Raw genomic sequence first — 19,395 nt, 5'->3', positions numbered from 1 at the left:
ATGTAATTTTGTAGGCTGGAAGTTTGCATCACCCTTGTTCCCTTAACCAAAAGCAATTTAAGATTTTTTTCATTAGCTTTTAGATTATTGCAGAAATAGTCTCTTTTTTGCCACTTGATAGCAACCACCATTTTCAAGACAAGTATAAGCTTTAAAAATAACAAGGGGTTATTGCTGATGTATTTTATGTCACAGAATAAAACCTCATTTCAGGCATTTAAAGGAACACTCCACTTTTTTAGAAAATAGGCTCATTTTTCCCTATAGTTAAACAGTTTGGGTTTGAAAACAGTAAAACTCTTCAGCCGATCTCCGGGTCAGGTGGTACCACTTTTAGCATAGTTCATTGAATCTGATTAGACCACTAGCATCCCGCTCAAAAATGACCAAAGAGTTTCAGTATTTTTCCTATTTAAAACTTGACTCTTCTGTAGTTACATTGTGTACGAAGACTGACGGAAAATGAAAAGTTGCGATTTTCTAGGCTGATATGGCTAGGAACAGTACACTCATTCTCAACTTTGCTGCCGTACCATGTGTGCCGCAGGTACAATGATATTATGCAGCGCCTTTGACCCCCTGCTTGGAGACATTTGTGAGAGACACTGCGTAATATTGCACCTGCTGCACCCATGGTACGGCAGCAAAGTCAAGTTTTAAATAGGAAAAATATCGAAACTCTTTGGGCATTTTTGAGCGAGATGCTATTGGTGTAATCAGATTCAATGAACTATGCTAAGCTATGCTAAAAGTGGTACCGACAGACACGGATATCGGCTGAATGGATTCGAAAACTGTAAAACTCAACTGTTTAAGGAGTTGGAAAATGAGCCTATTTTCAAAAAAAGTGGAGTGTTCCTTTAACAAAAATTAATTTAAAAAACACACTGATTTTGGAACAATCAAACTGGAATTAAAAAAAAATGCTAACTTGTTTCCAGGTTTTCGTATTCCTTCCTGCAGTTCTCTATTAATGAGCAAGGTCATTGTAGGTTATTTGATTTTTCAAATAAAAAAGCCCCTTTATGTTCTTTTAAAAGAAAAGTATGAGGTGTAAACAATGACTTTTTACCTCTCTTCTGTCTGTAGATCGACTATCCTCCCTTTGAGAAGAACTTCTATATTGAGCATGAGGAACTCAGCAGTCTGACTGGGGCTGGAGTGGTGGAACTGAGACAGAAGCTCAACCTGAAGGTCAATAGCAGCACACACAAGTACATACACAAATGATCATTCCCTTTTTTTCAACTAACATTAAAACATATTCCAAAATGAACAGGTTTCAGGTGCAGCCCCTCCTAAGCCAGCTACCAGTTTTGCCCACTTTGGATTTGATGAACAGCTTATGCACCAGATCCGTAAATCCGAGTACACTCAACCCACACCCATCCAGTGCCAGGTGAGCTGTCAAACCCACCCACAAATTACCCTTTGTTGGTTTATGCTGTCATCAAAGTAGTCATTTTAGGTTTGTTTCTACAATAATGTGTGTGTTGTTACACTAGGGTGTTCCCATATCTTTGAGTGGTAGAGACATGATTGGCATTGCCAAAACCGGCAGCGGAAAGACGGTAGCTTTTATTTGGCCAATGCTGGTGCACATCATGGACCAGAAGGAGCTGGAGCCGGGAGAAGGACCCATTGCTGTGATTGTCTGCCCCACCAGAGAGCTGTGTCAACAGGTCAGTGAGAAAGAAAGCTCCTTCATGTTAGGGGAAGGTGTACGAGATGAATGAGGAAGGAGATGAAAAATAATTACTGAGCAAAAGAATTAAATATGTTTTTCTTACGAAGAAATCTTGGTCATGAATCAAGTTTTTGTATTGAATTTTGGGATTTTGCAATGCTTATTTTGCGGTTCAGATCCATGCCGAATGCAAGCGCTTCGGGAAGGTATATGGCCTCCGCTCAGTGGCAGTGTATGGAGGCGGCAGCATGTGGGAACAAGCCAAAGCTCTACAGGAAGGGGCTGAAATTGCTGTCTGCACCCCAGTAAGAAAATCTCATCTTTCGATACACAACCCCATTCAACTTGTTTCTGTTTATGAGAGGTGTTTCTTGGTTTGTCTTTTTTTCATATTAATATATTGTATGAAGATTTTACAAAGCAGTATCAGAATCCAGTAATCGGTAGTCAAACAGGCGTGATTTGAATAAACAAGAAATAACAACAAACAAAATACTACAGTCAGTCACACTCACAAATACAGACTCCAAATAATCACTCACAATCAATCTCTCTGGCACGACACTCTAGACTAACAAACGATACGAAGCAATGATGAGATAGGTTACGATCAACGACACGATGGCACAATGATGGCCTCTTCAGTGTGTTTGGGGCGGTCTTTATATTCAGATCAGGTGAGGAGGAGAACCAATCGCAGCCTCCAACAGGTTATCACAAGCCACGCCCATCTGTAATACAAACATGCAGGCACATACACAGAGAGAAAAAAAAACACAGGACAACAGGATGGGATGAATGAATAAATAACTTCTGCTCATAACAGTATATTACACCAAAAAAAGCTTCAAACTGTCCACAAAGACTGTTTAATTCAGTCTACTTAAAGGGATAGTTCACCCAAAAATGAAAATTTGATGTTTATCTGCTTACCCCCAGGGCATCCAAGATGTAGATGACTTTTTTTCTTCAGTCGAACGCAAATTATGATTTTTAACTGCAACCGCTGCCGTCTGTCAGTCAAATAATAGCAGTGATTGGGAACTTGAACAATAAAAGTCGAAAAAACTGATGTCTTAATACACGAAACGATCGGTTTGTGCGAGAAACCGAACATTATTTATATAATTTTTACCTCTAATACACCACTATGTCCAACTTCGTTCAGCTTCCTGTTAGTGAAGTCAAAAAACGCGTTGTGATGACGGAAGTGATGTCTCGCCCATATACTTCAATGAGCGTGAGACATCACTTCCGTTGTCAGAGCGCGATCAGACCTCACTAGCCGGAAGCTGAACGAAGTTGGACATAGTGGTGTATTAGAAGTAAAACATTATATAAATAATGTTCGATTTCTCGCACAAACCGATCGTTTCGTGTCTTAGGACATCAATGTGCCGTCACGAGCCGCAGGGTTTAATTTGGATTTGTCTATGGAAGTTTTTTCAACTTTTATTGTTCAAGTTCCAAATCACTGCTATTATTTGACTGACAGACGGCAGCGATTGGAGTTAAAAATCATAATTTGCGTTCGACTGAAGAAAAAAAGTCATCTACATCTTGGATGCCCTGGGGGTAAGCAGATAAACATCAAATTTTCATTTTTGGGTGAACTATCCCTTTAAGAGACATGATCACTTATATGGTAAACAGGTTTAATTTAGGCTTATTCACATATGGAGGGCATTTTTGTTGACTGCGCAAAGCTGTTCAAAATAAAACATCATGCAAGGATTAGTGTGTCACAGAAGATATTCCTGCACTCAGCTCCTTAGCAGTTTTAGATGTTTTTTTTTTTGATTGTGCTGTTACAATGAGGGTGAGTAAATAATGATAGAATTTTGGCATTTTGGGCTGAACTATTCCTTTTAAGAAACAAAAGTACAATTGAGCTGCCTTGTCTTAAATTGAATCTGCATTATACAGAATACCAAGTGAGATCCATTGCCAGCCACGTCAGACCTGATCGACAGAGTAAGTGTCTTTCATATTCATATTATTGTGCTGCCTTAAAGCATTTCTATTAGATTTCAGCTTGACTCCATCCAGTACTCACAAGCTTTTCTTGACCTCTGATCTCTCACAGCTCTCTTATTCAGTGCAACATTTCGGAAGAAAATTGAAAAGCTGGCACGAGATATTTTGATCGACCCCATCCGTGTTGTGCAGGGTGACATAGGAGAGGTGCGGCCCTTGTTTCTTATACAAGAATTTGTGCTTAGTATTTGAATAAGTCTGTTTAAACTTGTTTTCTGATCCTCCCAGGCTAATGAAGATGTCACTCAGATAGTGGAGGTACTGCTGTCTGGGAAAGAGAAGTGGGGTTGGCTGACGCGCAGGCTGGTGGAGTTTACCTCCGCTGGCTCAGTGCTGGTCTTTGTCACTAAAAAGGCTAACTGCGAGGAGCTGGCTACAAATTTGAATCAGGAAGGTTATAGCCTGGGACTGCTCCATGGAGATATGGATCAGAGTGAGAGGAACAAAGTAATTGCTGACTTTAAGAAGAAGAATCTGCCCATATTGGTAGCTACTGATGTTGCTGGTTAGTGTTACTTATTTCTGCATCTGTTCAGGGAACTATTTTCAATTTGTGTACTTTTTCCCTTTATTATAAATATGTTTTCATTCAAATTAATTTTCTCTTTCATTTCTCAGCTCGCGGGTTGGATATTCCATCTATCCGTACAGTCGTGAACTACGACGTAGCACGAGACATTGACACACACACACATCGAATTGGTAGAACAGGTCGTGCAGGAGAGAAAGGTGTAGCTTACACCCTGCTCACCACTAAAGACACTTCATTTGCTGGTGACCTGGTTCGCAATTTAGAGGGAGCCAATCAGAGTGTTTCAAAGGACCTGATGGACCTGGCAATGCAGGTAAAACAACATCCTGTGCACAATATACATTTTTCATAGTGCATGTTTCATTGCTTTTTTTCACTAACTTTGCATTTACTTTTTTTTTTTCTTTTCCTTTCCTTCTTCTTTAGAATCCCTGGTTCAGGAAATCCCGCTTTAAGGGTGGGAAAGGGAAGAAGATAAATATTGGAGGTGGAGGCCTGGGTTACAGGGAGAGACCTGGCCTTGGATCTGAATCTACTGTTAGTTTGACAATATTATGTAATTTATTTAAAAAATATTTATCATTTCAACCCCCCCATGATTTTCCATAGGGCCTAGTTATTCCTGTGTTTGCAATTACAAGCAGGAACCAGAGCTAATTCATTGTTAATGCATTTATTGTTACATCTTACATCAGGAGCGCAGTAGTAGTGGCGGTGCTGCTCTTGGTAACTATGAGGCCTACAAACCCTCAACTGGAGCCATGGGAGACCGTATGTCTGCCCTGAAGCAAGCATTTCAGGTAAAACAAACAAAACAAACAAACAAAAAAACACTCTTTGCCACCATTTTTCAGTATATCAAGTATCAGTATACCATTTTTTCAGTATACCATTTTTCTTTGCCATCATGTTTTTCAGTATAGATATTGTTGGATGTATCATTCTATGGAGTTTGTTAAACATGATCTTGCATTCCTTCAGGCTCAGTATAAAAACCACTTTGTGGCGGCATCTGGTGTTCCACCTAAACTTACCACAAAGTCCAGCAGCTCTTCTGGGTGGACCAGTGCAGGAAGTCTAAGCTCTTTGCCTTCAGGAGCACCTGAGGGGCCTGACAGACCCCACCTGCCCTACTCGCCAACGTCCTCTTCCTCATTTTCCTCCATGGCGCCGCCCCCTGCCCTCAGCTCAGGCACCAAAATGAGTGGCTTCAGTAGCGCGGGCTCCCTGAGCTCAGTTTCAGACTCTTACTCTAGCTCTTCTTCAAAAGAGGGGTCCCGTAGCGATAGGAATGCTGACGACAGGGGTCGTCATGGAGATAGTCATTATCGTCATGGTGATAGGCATAGTGGGGTAGACCGTGATCGCTACGGGGAAAGGGACCGCTACAGTGACAGAGATCGTCATGGCGATAGCCGAAACGGTGAAGGGAGCCATAGGGACAGAGAGGGACGGTCAGAACGAGATGGAGGGGAAAGGTCAGGGACTCATAAGGACAGCTTTGCAGTTCCTGATCCTCCCAAACGTAAGAAAAGCAGATGGGATAATTAAAGTGTATAAGATAAAAGCAGTCAACTGTTCTTAAATCAGAACACACAGCTGACCCAGTCTCCCCAGCGGTGTCTTTGTCTTTTTGTTTGTTTAAATAAATCCATCCCAGACTGACTGTTTCAGTCATTTAGAGCTGTGAATTGGCAGGATGAGTAACCAAATGCATCTTGAGCCCAAGCGTTGTGTTAAAGTAGATACTTGTTCAGTGGCAGACAAGTTGTTTCTTTCTGAAGAGACTAATAGGATGAGAAAATGTTGACTCTGACTGTGTAACATGAAAAATATTCTGATTTCAAGTAGTTGAATACTTTACTGTGTGCTGATTCACAGATATTTGTGAACTATATATTTTCTTTAAGACTCAGCAGTGTGTTTTAAAGTGTGCTATGTCATGTTTCATCTTTTTTTTTAAGTTCTTAAATGTCCATTAATGAGCTTGTGTTTTGTTCATACCTGTTAATATTTTAAATTCAGTTTTAGTAGACTCTTCAGATTGTATTTTGGTGCTGACTAGCATATAGTATAGTTCAAGAAGGAATGACGTCTACAATAAATTCACACACACAGTCTGATCAACCTAATCATAACAGTTGTAATGGGGAAAAAAACATATCAGTGAATCTATAATAAAATGTTTGATCTTGCATTCCTTTGGTTCTGAACTAAACTGCTCAATTTCAGTCCCTTGAAGATTGTTGATGTGAGCAAAGAATGTTTTTTACAATCTAAACCTGACTATAAACATACTAATCTTTATTATCTTGGATACTGTAGTGTACAATTCTGTATGTGGCTATGTTTCTGAATCAATAAAAGAGGAGGATGCAAAGGATGTTTGTCGTGTCTGTCATTTTGATAAAATAAGCAATCATTTGGTTAAGCTACTATTACAGCATGCCTGTATATGGTACTTCATTTTACTCTGATTAATAAAGAATCAATGACTTTCACCTGTGACATACTGATTGAGTAAATTGGCAGGTGCAAAGACAAAACATGCTTGTGGAGTGAGGTGGAGCCATGCTGATTTACATCTGTATAAATATGAATGGCAGCACCCTAATGTATCATTGAAACAAGCTTAGCAATAATGGGGTTTTGGCAGGTTGGATTTGGATTGGTGTTTGTTCTTGCACTTGGATTTTCTGAAGGACAATGGAGAGCAAGAGCAGCACACAATCTGAGTCCAACCAAGCTTAGGCCAAGGGCATTAGCTCAAGTTTTTCAACAAGCTGATTCTAGGAAGTCTTTGGTTCCCAATAATCCTGTATTTGCACCACAAAGGTTTCCTGTTCAAACACCAGCCATGACCAACTTTGGAAACCCTTCTCAAGATCTTCTGGGTGTTCAGTCAAAAGAGCTGTTGCAGGGTCCAGTGGCAAAACTGATGTGGAGCTTTCCAAGTCTACCAGAGGAACCACGGCAGCCAGACATTCCCTTCGAGCTGCCGCATCCTATCCCTCCCAACAGTGTAGCGGCTCAGTGTGGAGAGAATTCAGTATATGTGGAAGTGAAGGAGGACTTCTTTGGGACGGGGCGTCCACTGTTGTCCTCTGCTTTTACACTGGGAGGCTGTGCTGCAACTGGAGAGGATCCTTCTGCTCAAGTGCTCATTTTTGAGTCTGAACTGCATGGATGTAGCAGCACATCAACAGTAGGGCTCTATTTTGATGTTATCATAGGTATTTTGAACTGTCCCTGTGAGTGATGTTTGTTCTTTTTAGGTGACTGAGGATGAGCTTGTCTATACATTTAACCTAATCTACACCCCACAAGAGGCTTCCTATGGTGTTCCTATTGTCAGGAGCAGTGGTGCGGTGGTTGGTATTGAGTGTCACTATCCAAGGTGAGGACTAGTTTAATTCAGGCTCACTGGATGTGCTAATCCCACCATTTATGGACATAAGATGACTGCTTGTTTAACTCTTACAGAATGCATAATGTGAGCAGCAATGCCTTGATGCCCACTTGGATCCCATATGCCTCAACTAAAGTTGCAGAGGAAGTCTTTGTCCTGTCCCTCAAGCTCATGACTGGTTGGTGTAATCCAAACCGGTTTGTATCATGCCTGTGCATTTGAACCTGTGCTAAGACTCTTTCTCTGCAGATGACTGGACTCTTGAGAGGCCTTCTAACCAGTACTTCCTGGGTGACCTCATAAATCTTGAAGCATCAGTGCATGTGTACAACCATGTTCCTGTCCGTGTGTTTGTGGACAGCTGTGTGGCTACTGCAGCCCCTGATGTCACTTCTGTCCCCAGATACTCCTTCATTGAGAATAATGGGTAAACTGTGCAACATGTTTCCCACCAGAAGTGTTGTAGGATGTCTAACTGTGTTTTGTCCCCAGGTGCCTAGTTGATGCTAAGCTCACAGGCTCCAGGTCTCACTTTATGCCCCGGACTCAAATTGACAAGCTCCGGTTTCAGCTGGATTCGTTCAGGTTCCAGCAATTGGACAGTGGACTGGTATGTCTGTATGTTGTAGTTGTGCAGATCCTTGTATGAATTGCTAGCATGGTGCACAAACAATTTGTCTCTGCAGGTCTACATTACTTGCATTGTGAAGGTGGCTGCAGCATCCGCTCCGACAGCACCCGAACAGAAAGCTTGTTCATTCTCTCCTAATGGGTATGTTGCCCACTAGATCAGTGTACAGGTAAATTGGCAGTTGTAAATTTTTAATTGAGGGTTTGTCTTGTCAGTTGGGTGTCCGCAGATGATTCTGACCAGGTGTGTGGCTGCTGTGACTCCACTTGTGGCATCAGAAGTGCAAGTGATCAGCTGCTTACAGGTATGGACTAACTCTGATAACTTGTTGTCATGCACCACTTTGGTTCTCACTACTCTCTTGTTCCTCAGGTCTACAATGGGAAAAGGCATCTGTTGGCCCCATCAATGTGAAGGAATATGGCTACGGCCAAAAATAACTGGAAATGCCATGTGACTTTTGGTGACTTAATAAAAAGTGGTCTTAATAGGCTTGTGATTTTGTCTTTACTTACACAAACACTTTGCTTAATTTCTATCCAGTTTGTGGCTTCACTGCTGTTCAGATACCGCAAGCCCTTTACTACTGGCTAGTGTGACGAAGTTTTGCCTGGCCTGTGACAACACTAAACAGCATTTCAATGGCTGTCATATGCTTACTGGAGTTGTTTTTAGGGCCCAAGACACTGGGCTTTTTTTCCTCCCCATGTCATCCTGGCGTTTTTGGGAGCCTTAACGTGCTCAAACTCTTGGAAATTGGCACATGTTGGAGTCTGTGGCCATTAGGAGGCTGCAAAGGATGACCTGGGTGTGGCAGGGGGGTTATATATCAAACATGCTTGCATGTATTTGAATGGAACTTGGTACACAGACCTCATTGGGCCTAACAACAACTTTCATGCTCTAAGTTATACACCAGCTCAACAGGAAGTCAGCTATTATGGATTGCCTGAAAAACACATGCTCTAGAATTTGATTTACTCCTTGGCAACAAATTTATGGCTTTTTTTTTTTTTTTTTTTTTATAACTTAGGCCTCCAATGAACACAAAGCTTATCACATGGCTGTGATTTATTGTTGTCTGTGTCCCTCTCTGTACTTGTTTTGACTACTTGTGAGGACCAAATGTCCTCACTTATTGAGGAATACTTTCACAACCCACTAGTGAGGACATTGCTGGTCCACACTATTTTAAAAGGCTTCTAAATCAGCCAAAATATGTTTTCATCTAGTGATGGTTATGTTTCTGTGCTGGGTAGGTTTAGGAGTAGGGGTTGGGTTAGATGATAGAAAATATCATTGACCTGATATAAAATCAATGGAAGTCTATGCAATTTCCTCACTAAGATGGCAATACAAACCTGTTTACCCATTTTTTTGATGAACTTATAGAAATATTGAACCGCAAATAACTTCACACATTTGAAATTGAACCGTGACATATCACTATTCAGACAGGACTACTTTTCAAATGTCATTTGAGTTACAATTATTACCAACACCTTTGATTTCATGTTCTGATTCATACAAAACTTAAATCTTTTTTTGTTTTTACAGAGGAGAGTGTGTTTTTTAGACATGGGAATTATAGTTATGTGCTGTGTTTGCAAACATCATGTACAATGCATGTCTTTAAATTAATTATTTATTGATATAATTCAAATTGATTCAAAATCAATATTTGAGTAAATTTCACTTGATTTTATAAAAGTGATGGTTAAAATATAGTTGCATAAGTGAGCAGAAACATTTTGACATGTACCTTACTATTACCTGAGACTGATATTAAAATTGTCTATGCACTGTGGATATGGAGATCTGCATGATGAGATGGTAAGAGATAGACTTGTGGGTCTGACAGACAAGAGGCTGTCGGAACAGTTGCAACTTGACCCTGAATTGTCTTGAGAAGGCTGTTGTTCGAGTTTGACAGAGTGAACAAATAAAAAACAAGAACTGCTCAAGTCAAACTTCAAGGGTGAAGAACAGCTGGATAGTGTGCAGACTAAACAGAACAGTAATGTGAAATTAAAACAAGTGAGGCTACAATATGGACAGCTGGCAAGGAAATCACCTCAGGTAAGACCTAGAAAGCGGACATTGTGTACAAGATGCGGAGACACAAATGGCCACAATCTGCAGCGATACCCTGCAAGGGATGCGATATGTAATCGTTGTCATAAAAAGAGGAGGAAGTAGTGGATTACGACAGCGATGGGAATCCCATTGCTCCTACTACCAAAAAGATTATCTTGCCCCTGCCCCCTATAGATCACTCAGAGGTATTGTTACTGCATCTCCCTACAGTAGTTGTTGGAATGATGTAATTTTGTAGGCTGGAAGTTTGCATCACCCTTGTTCCCTTAACCAAAAGCAATTTAAGATTTTTTTCATTAGCTTTTAGATTATTGCAGAAATAGTCTCTTTTTTGCCACTTGATAGCAACCACCATTTTCAAGACAAGTATAAGCTTTAAAAATAACAAGGGGTTATTGCTGATGTATTTTATGTCACAGAATAAAACCTCATTTCAGGCATTTAAAGGAACACTCCACTTTTTTAGAAAATAGGCTCATTTTTCCCTATAGTTAAACAGTTTGGGTTTGAAAACAGTAAAACTCTTCAGCCGATCTCCGGGTCAGGTGGTACCACTTTTAGCATAGTTCATTGAATCTGATTAGACCACTAGCATCCCGCTCAAAAATGACCAAAGAGTTTCAGTATTTTTCCTATTTAAAACTTGACTCTTCTGTAGTTACATTGTGTACGAAGACTGACGGAAAATGAAAAGTTGCGATTTTCTAGGCTGATATGGCTAGGAACAGTACACTCATTCTCAACTTTGCTGCCGTACCATGTGTGCCGCAGGTACAATGATATTATGCAGCGCCTTTGACCCCCTGCTTGGAGACATTTGTGAGAGACACTGCGTAATATTGCACCTGCTGCACCCATGGTACGGCAGCAAAGTCAAGTTTTAAATAGGAAAAATATCGAAACTCTTTGGGCATTTTTGAGCGAGATGCTATTGGTGTAATCAGATTCAATGAACTATGCTAAGCTATGCTAAAAGTGGTACCGACAGACACGGATATCGGCTGAATGGATTCGAAAACTGTAAAACTCAACTGTTTAAGGAGTTGGAAAATGAGCCTATTTTCAAAAAAAGTGGAGTGTTCCTTTAACAAAAATTAATTTAAAAAACACACTGATTTTGGAACAATCAAACTGGAATTAAAAAAAAAAAAATGCTAACTTGTTTCCAGGTTTTCGTATTCCTTCCTGCAGTTCTCTATTAATGAGCAAGGTCATTGTAGGTTATTTGATTTTTCAAATAAAAAAGCCCCTTTATGTTCTTTTAAAAGAAAAGTATGAGGTGTAAACAATGACTTTTTACCTCTCTTCTGTCTGTAGATCGACTATCCTCCCTTTGAGAAGAACTTCTATATTGAGCATGAGGAACTCAGCAGTCTGACTGGGGCTGGAGTGGTGGAACTGAGACAGAAGCTCAACCTGAAGGTCAATAGCAGCACACACAAGTACATACACAAATGATCATTCCCTTTTTTTCAACTAACATTAAAACATATTCCAAAATGAACAGGTTTCAGGTGCAGCCCCTCCTAAGCCAGCTACCAGTTTTGCCCACTTTGGATTTGATGAACAGCTTATGCACCAGATCCGTAAATCCGAGTACACTCAACCCACACCCATCCAGTGCCAGGTGAGCTGTCAAACCCACCCACAAATTACCCTTTGTTGGTTTATGCTGTCATCAAAGTAGTCATTTTAGGTTTGTTTCTACAATAATGTGTGTGTTGTTACACTAGGGTGTTCCCATATCTTTGAGTGGTAGAGACATGATTGGCATTGCCAAAACCGGCAGCGGAAAGACGGTAGCTTTTATTTGGCCAATGCTGGTGCACATCATGGACCAGAAGGAGCTGGAGCCGGGAGAAGGACCCATTGCTGTGATTGTCTGCCCCACCAGAGAGCTGTGTCAACAGGTCAGTGAGAAAGAAAGCTCCTTCATGTTAGGGGAAGGTGTACGAGATGAATGAGGAAGGAGATGAAAAATAATTACTGAGCAAAAGAATTAAATATGTTTTTCTTACGAAGAAATCTTGGTCATGAATCAAGTTTTTGTATTGAATTTTGGGATTTTGCAATGCTTATTTTGCGGTTCAGATCCATGCCGAATGCAAGCGCTTCGGGAAGGTATATGGCCTCCGCTCAGTGGCAGTGTATGGAGGCGGCAGCATGTGGGAACAAGCCAAAGCTCTACAGGAAGGGGCTGAAATTGCTGTCTGCACCCCAGTAAGAAAATCTCATCTTTCGATACACAACCCCATTCAACTTGTTTCTGTTTATGAGAGGTGTTTCTTGGTTTGTCTTTTTTTCATATTAATATATTGTATGAAGATTTTACAAAGCAGTATCAGAATCCAGTAATCGGTAGTCAAACAGGCGTGATTTGAATAAACAAGAAATAACAACAAACAAAATACTACAGTCAGTCACACTCACAAATACAGACTCCAAATAATCAATCACAATCAATCTCTCTGGCACGACACTCTAGACTAACAAACGATACGAAGCAATGATGAGATAGGTTACGATCAACGACACGATGGCACAATGATGGCCTCTTCAGTGTGTTTGGGGCGGTCTTTATATTCAGATCAGGTGAGGAGGAGAACCAATCGCAGCCTCCAACAGGTTATCACAAGCCACGCCCATCTGTAATACAAACATGCAGGCACATACACAGAGAGAAAAAAAAAACACAGGACAACAGGATGGGATGAATGAATAAATAACTTCTGCTCATAACAGTATATTACACCAAAAAAAGCTTCAAACTGTCCACAAAGACTGTTTAATTCAGTCTACTTAAAGGGATAGTTCACCCAAAAATGAAAATTTGATGTTTATCTGCTTACCCCCAGGGCATCCAAGATGTAGATGACTTTTTTCTTCAGTCGAACGCAAATTATGATTTTTAACTGCAACCGCTGCCGTCTGTCAGTCAAATAATAGCAGTGATTGGGAACTTGAACAATAAAAGTCGAAAAAACTGATGTCTTAATACACGAAACGATCGGTTTGTGCGAGAAACCGAACATTATTTATATAATTTTTACCTCTAATACACCACTATGTCCAACTTCGTTCAGCTTCCTGTTAGTGAAGTCAAAAAACGCGTTGTGATGACGGAAGTGATGTCTCGCCCATATACTTCAATGAGCGTGAGACATCACTTCCGTTGTCAGAGCGCGATCAGACCTCACTAGCCGGAAGCTGAACGAAGTTGGACATAGTGGTGTATTAGAAGTAAAACATTATATAAATAATGTTCGATTTCTCGCACAAACCGATCGTTTCGTGTCTTAGGACATCAATGTGCCGTCACGAGCCGCAGGGTTTAATTTGGATTTGTCTATGGAAGTTTTTTCAACTTTTATTGTTCAAGTTCCAAATCACTGCTATTATTTGACTGACAGACGGCAGCGATTGGAGTTAAAAATCATAATTTGCGTTCGACTGAAGAAAAAAAGTCATCTACATCTTGGATGCCCTGGGGGTAAGCAGATAAACATCAAATTTTCATTTTTGGGTGAACTATCCCTTTAAGAGACATGATCACTTATATGGTAAACAGGTTTAATTTAGGCTTATTCACATATGGAGGGCATTTTTGTTGACTGCGCAAAGCTGTTCAAAATAAAACATCATGCAAGGATTAGTGTGTCACAGAAGATATTCCTGCACTCAGCTCCTTAGCAGTTTTAGATGTTTTTTTTTTGATTGTGCTGTTACAATGAGGGTGAGTAAATAATGATAGAATTTTGGCATTTTGGGCTGAACTATTCCTTTTAAGAAACAAAAGTACAATTGAGCTGCCTTGTCTTAAATTGAATCTGCATTATACAGAATACCAAGTGAGATCCATTGCCAGCCACGTCAGACCTGATCGACAGAGTAAGTGTCTTTCATATTCATATTATTGTGCTGCCTTAAAGCATTTCTATTAGATTTCAGCTTGACTCCATCCAGTACTCACAAGCTTTTCTTGACCTCTGATCTCTCACAGCTCTCTTATTCAGTGCAACATTTCGGAAGAAAATTGAAAAGCTGGCACGAGATATTTTGATCGACCCCATCCGTGTTGTGCAGGGTGACATAGGAGAGGTGCGGCCCTTGTTTCTTATACAAGAATTTGTGCTTAGTATTTGAATAAGTCTGTTTAAACTTGTTTTCTGATCCTCCCAGGCTAATGAAGATGTCACTCAGATAGTGGAGGTACTGCTGTCTGGGAAAGAGAAGTGGGGTTGGCTGACGCGCAGGCTGGTGGAGTTTACCTCCGCTGGCTCAGTGCTGGTCTTTGTCACTAAAAAGGCTAACTGCGAGGAGCTGGCTACAAATTTGAATCAGGAAGGTTATAGCCTGGGACTGCTCCATGGAGATATGGATCAGAGTGAGAGGAACAAAGTAATTGCTGACTTTAAGAAGAAGAATCTGCCCATATTGGTAGCTACTGATGTTGCTGGTTAGTGTTACTTATTTCTGCATCTGTTCAGGGAACTATTTCAATTTGTGTACTTTTTCCCTTTATTATAAATATGTTTTCATTCAAATTAATTTTCTCTTTCATTTCTCAGCTCGTGGGTTGGATATTCCATCTATCCGTACAGTCGTGAACTACGACGTAGCACGAGACATTGACACACACACACATCGAATTGGTAGAACAGGTCGTGCAGGAGAGAAAGGTGTAGCTTACACCCTGCTCACCACTAAAGACACTTCATTTGCTGGTGACCTGGTTCGCAATTTAGAGGGAGCCAATCAGAGTGTTTCAAAGGACCTGATGGACCTGGCAATGCAGGTAAAACAACATCCTGTGCACAATATACATTTTTCATAGTGCATGTTTCATAGCTTTTTTTCACTAACTTTGCATTTACTTTTTTTTTTTTTTTTCTTCCCTTTCCTTCTTCTTTAGAATCCCTGGTTCAGGAAATCCCGCTTTAAGGGTGGGAAAGGGAAGAAGATAAATATTGGAGGTGGAGGCCTGGGTTACAGGGAGAGACCTGGCCTTGGATCTGAATCTACTGTTAGTTTTACAATATTATGTAATTTATTTAAAAAATATTTATCATTTCAACCCCCCCCCCCCCCCCCCCCTAACCAGAGCTAATTCATTGCTAATGCATTTATTGTTACATCTTACATCAGGAGCGCAGTAGTAGTGGCGGTGCTGCTCTTGGTAACTATGAGGCCTACAAACCCTCAACTGGAGCCATGGGAGACCGTATGTCTGCCCTGAAGCAAGCATTTCAGGTAAAACAAACAAAACAAACAAACAAAACCACCATTTTTCAGTATATCTGTCACGATCACCGTCTGCTCCTGTCAGTTCCCGGACTACACTTCCCACAATCCTCCCTGTCAGTCACATGTTCACATCACACCAATCACCTGTTGCCACATCCACCCTAGCACACCACACTGATCACCACACCCAGCTGCTGCTCATTATCAGGACTATAAAGGACTTCCACTCACACCACCTCACCGGGAAGTATTGTTTAACATTCATGTTGCAATTTCTGAGCGTTTTTCCCTGTTTGCCTTTCTGTTCTCGACCTTGTCTGTTTCCCGTGTTGATTCTCTGCTGCTTGCCTTTGGACCCCTGGATTGTTTATTGTTTCCTGTTCTATGATCGATATCTGTCTGCCTTTTGACCTACCGCCTGTACCCTGACGTCGTCCCTGCCTGTCCTTTGCTGTTCCTGTTTGCCCCTGATTAACTCTGCCTGTACGACCATCCTCACTGTAAATAAACGCTGCACTTGGATCTCCTGCCTGAGCCTCCCTTTCATGACAGAATACTTCGCCGCCACAGATCCAGCAGCTTCCGTGAGTGTTTCTATCACCGCCAAGATGAATCCATCTGCCCAGTTAATGGGTCTCCGTCAGGGAGACAGACCCATTGAGGATTATGTCATGGATTTTATCGAATTGGCACCATCAACTTGTTTCAGTGAGGACTGTTTAATGATATTTTTTCGCGGTGGATTATCGGACCCGCTCAGCTCCGTCATGCCACTACATGAGATTAACGGGACTTTAGAACAATATATCGAGCTGGCTTTGCAACTGAGCGGGTCTCCCTTTACTGTGGGTGTTGCTGAGGATTTCGACACCTCGCTGTGTCATGTAATGGCCGCCGCGCCTATAGACACTCACAAAATGGCGGTTGCTACCACAACAACATCAAGTCAAGTCTCCGCTGATCACCCAGAGTCACGTCACCTCTCTAGATCAGTCAGGGAGCGGAGAGGACTGCGTTGCAGTGTGGTAGATCCGCCGATGACTTCAGCTCGAGCGGCTGGCATCCCTAAGCATCCACCAGCTGCTTCATTCTCAAGCCCGGTGGCCGCTTCGCTCTCAAGCCCGGTGGCTACTTCGCTCTCAAGCCCGGTGGCCGCTTCGCACTCAAGTCAGCTGGCCGCTTCGCTCTCTAGCCAGCCGGCCGCTTCGCTCTCAAGCCCGGTGGCCGCTTCGCACTCAAGTCAGCTGGCCGCTTCGCACTCAAGTCAGCTGGCCGCTTCGCTCTCAAGCCTGGTGGCTGCTTCGCACTCAAGTCAGCCGGCCGCTTCGTTCTCAAGCCCGGCGGCCGCTACGCTCTCAAGTTCGCCTGTTTCAACGCTCTCAAATTCGCCTATTGCAACGCACTCAAGTTCGCCGGTTGCTATGGACTCAAGCGCCCTGGACGCGCTGGACAAGATGGCTGCTTTGCCAGTGCCCACGGGCAAGATGGCCGCCCCTGCAGTGCTCAAGGATGTGAGGGGCGTTCCAGCCATTGAGTCCGCTCCAGAACCCGCTTCAGCCAGTAAGTCTGCTCCTGAACACGTTCCAACCAGTGAACCATCGCCTCATCCTCGGAAGAGGAGGAGGAGGAGGAAGAGGAAGCAGTGTACCTGAGGATGGGGAGCTTGTGGGTGGGGACCCTGCTCAACCATGGCCGTTAAGGGCCCCTGACCTACTATGGCCATCTATGGACTCTGAACCGCTGGGGTCACCTATGGACTCTGTCCTGCCGTGGCTGCCCGAGCCACCTGACCTGCCGTGGCTGCCCAAGGCCCCGGACCCGCCGTGACTTCCTGACACCCCTGACCTGCCGTGGCTGCCTGAGCCATATGACCTGTCGTGGCAGCCCAAGCCACCGGATCCGCCGTGGCTGCCCGAGGCTCCTGACCCACCGTGGCTGCCCGAGGCTCCGGACCCGCCGTGGCTACCCGAGGCTCCTGATCCTCCGTGGTTGCCCAAGTTCCTAGAACCTGCATTGGAGATCCGTTCCCGGCTACCATTAGATCTCCAATGCACCCACCCATTATGCATTATGTCACGATCACCGTCTGCTCCTGTCAGTTCCCGGACTACACTTCCCACAATCCTCCCTGTCAGTCACATGTTCACATCACACCAATCACCTGTTGCCACATCCACCCTAGCACACCACACTGATCACCACACCCAGCTGCTGCTCATTATCAGGACTATAAAGGACTTCCACTCACACCACCTCACCGCGAAGTATTGTTTAACATTCATGTTGCAATTTCTGAGCGTTTTTCCCTGTTTGCCTTTCTGTTCCCGACCTTGTCTGTTTCCCGTGTTGATTCTCTGCTGCTTGCCTTTGGACCCCTGGATTGTTTATTGTTTCCTGTTCTATGATCGATATCTGCCTGCCTTTTGACCTACCGCCTGTACCCTGACGTCGTCCCTGCCTGTCCTTTGCTGTTCCTGTTTGCCCCTGATTAACTCTGCCTGTACGACCATCCTCACTGTAAATAAACGCTGCACTTGGATCTCCTGCCTGAGCCTCCCTTTCATGACAATATCAAGTATCAGTATACCATTTTTTCAGTATACCATTTTTCTTTGCCATCATGTTGTTCAGTATAGATGTTGTTGGATGTATCATTCTATGGAATTTGTTAAACATGATCTTGCATTCCTTCAGGCTCAGTATAAAAACCACTTTGTGGCGGCATCTGGTGTTCCACCTAAACTTACCACAAAGTCCAGCAGCTCTTCTGGGTGGACCAGTGCAGGAAGTCTAAGCTCTTTGCCTTCAGGAGCACCTGAGGGGCCTGACAGACCCCACCTACCCTACTCGCCAACGTCCTCTTCCTCATTTTCCTCCATGGCGCGGCCCCCTGCCCTCAGCTCAGGCACCAAAATGAGTGGCTTCAGTAGCGCGGGCTCCCTGAGCTCAGTTTCAGACTCTTACTCTAGCTCTTCTTCAAAAGAGGGGTCCCGTAGCGATAGGAATGCTGACGACAGGGGTCGTCATGGAGATAGTCATTATCGTCATGGTGATAGGCATAGTGGGGTAGACCGTGATCGCTACGGGGAAAGGGACCGCTACAGTGACAGAGATCGTCATGGCGATAGCCGAAACGGTGAAGGGAGCCATAGGGACAGAGAGGGACGGTCAGAACGAGATGGAGGGGAAAGGTCAGGGACTCATAAGGACAGCTTTGCAGTTCCTGATCCCCCCAAACGTAAGAAAAGCAGATGGGATAATTAAAGTGTATAAGATAAAAGCAGTCAACTGTTCTTAAATCGGAACACACAGCTGACCCAGTCTCCCCAGCGGTGTCTTTATTTGTCTTTTTGTTTGTTTAAATAAATCCATCCCAGACTGACTGTTTCAGTCATTTAGAGCTGTGAATTGGCAGGATGAGTAACCAAATGCATCTTGAGCCCAAGCGTTGTGTTAAAGTAGATACTTGTTCAGTGGCAGACAAGTTGTTTCTTTCTGAAGAGACTAATAGGATGAGAAAATGTTGACTCTGACTGTGTAACATGAAAAATATTCTGATTTCAAGTAGTTGAATACTTTACTGTGTGCTGATTCACAGATATTTGTGAACTATATATTTTCTTTAAGACTCAGCAGTGTGTTTTAAAGTGTGCTATGTCATGTTTCAATTTTTTTTTAAAGTTCTTAAATGTCCATTAATGAGCTTGTCTTTTGTTCACACCTGTTAATATTTTAAATTCAGGTTTAGTAGACTCTTC

The 19,395-nt window shown here is 42.6% G+C and overlaps 3 protein-coding genes across 3 annotated transcripts; all 3 read left to right on the top strand.

The window, feature by feature from the left end:
- Window positions 1-1,270: 1,270 nt before the first annotated feature.
- On the top strand, window positions 1,271-5,821 carry LOC137004459 (ATP-dependent RNA helicase DDX42-like; the record flags this gene model as incomplete). The annotated part of the gene is made up of 11 exons (XM_067364804.1): window positions 1,271-1,399; window positions 1,506-1,682; window positions 1,864-1,992; window positions 2,052-2,061; window positions 3,512-3,661; window positions 3,774-3,871; window positions 3,953-4,229; window positions 4,343-4,569; window positions 4,683-4,793; window positions 4,952-5,056; window positions 5,238-5,821. Coding segments are annotated over 11 exons (1,983 nt in total), but the record flags the coding sequence as incomplete, so codon positions are not given.
- Window positions 5,822-6,897: 1,076 nt separating this feature from the next.
- LOC137011738 (zona pellucida sperm-binding protein 3-like) lies at window positions 6,898-8,736 on the top strand. The gene is made up of 8 exons (XM_067374847.1): window positions 6,898-7,461; window positions 7,532-7,653; window positions 7,740-7,843; window positions 7,915-8,092; window positions 8,158-8,275; window positions 8,352-8,437; window positions 8,512-8,600; window positions 8,669-8,736. The coding sequence occupies exons 1-8, from the start codon at window positions 6,898-6,900 to the stop codon at window positions 8,734-8,736; spliced, it is 1,329 nt and encodes a 442-aa protein (XP_067230948.1).
- A 3,155-nt stretch (window positions 8,737-11,891) lies between these two features.
- On the top strand, window positions 11,892-18,901 carry LOC137004455 (ATP-dependent RNA helicase DDX42-like; the record flags this gene model as incomplete). Its single annotated transcript, XM_067364790.1, has 10 exons — window positions 11,892-12,020; window positions 12,127-12,303; window positions 12,485-12,672; window positions 14,181-14,281; window positions 14,394-14,491; window positions 14,573-14,849; window positions 14,962-15,188; window positions 15,306-15,416; window positions 15,539-15,643; window positions 18,332-18,901. Coding segments are annotated over 10 exons (1,983 nt in total), but the record flags the coding sequence as incomplete, so codon positions are not given.
- Between the last annotated feature and the right edge of the window lie 494 nt (window positions 18,902-19,395).

Source organism: Chanodichthys erythropterus, chromosome 3 (assembly GCF_024489055.1).
Source record: "Chanodichthys erythropterus isolate Z2021 chromosome 3, ASM2448905v1, whole genome shotgun sequence".
In the NCBI taxonomy this organism is placed as follows: Eukaryota; Metazoa; Chordata; class Actinopteri; order Cypriniformes; family Xenocyprididae; genus Chanodichthys; species Chanodichthys erythropterus.
The sequence above is the reverse complement of the archived record's forward strand: the minus strand, read 5'-3'. Positions and strand labels throughout refer to the sequence as shown.

What these genes read in the sequence shown, in the direction of transcription:
- LOC137011738 (XM_067374847.1), top strand. Translation starts at nt 6,898, where the DNA reads ATGGGGTTTTGGCAGGTTGGATTTGGATTGGTGTTTGTTCTTGCACTT. An exon ending in GATGTAGCAGCACATCAACA is followed by an intron (nt 7,462 to 7,531) that starts GTAGGGCTCTAT and finishes TGTTCTTTTTAG; the next exon opens with GTGACTGAGGATGAGCTTGT. An exon ending in GTCCCTCAAGCTCATGACTG is followed by an intron (nt 7,844 to 7,914) that starts GTTGGTGTAATC and finishes CTTTCTCTGCAG; the next exon opens with ATGACTGGACTCTTGAGAGG.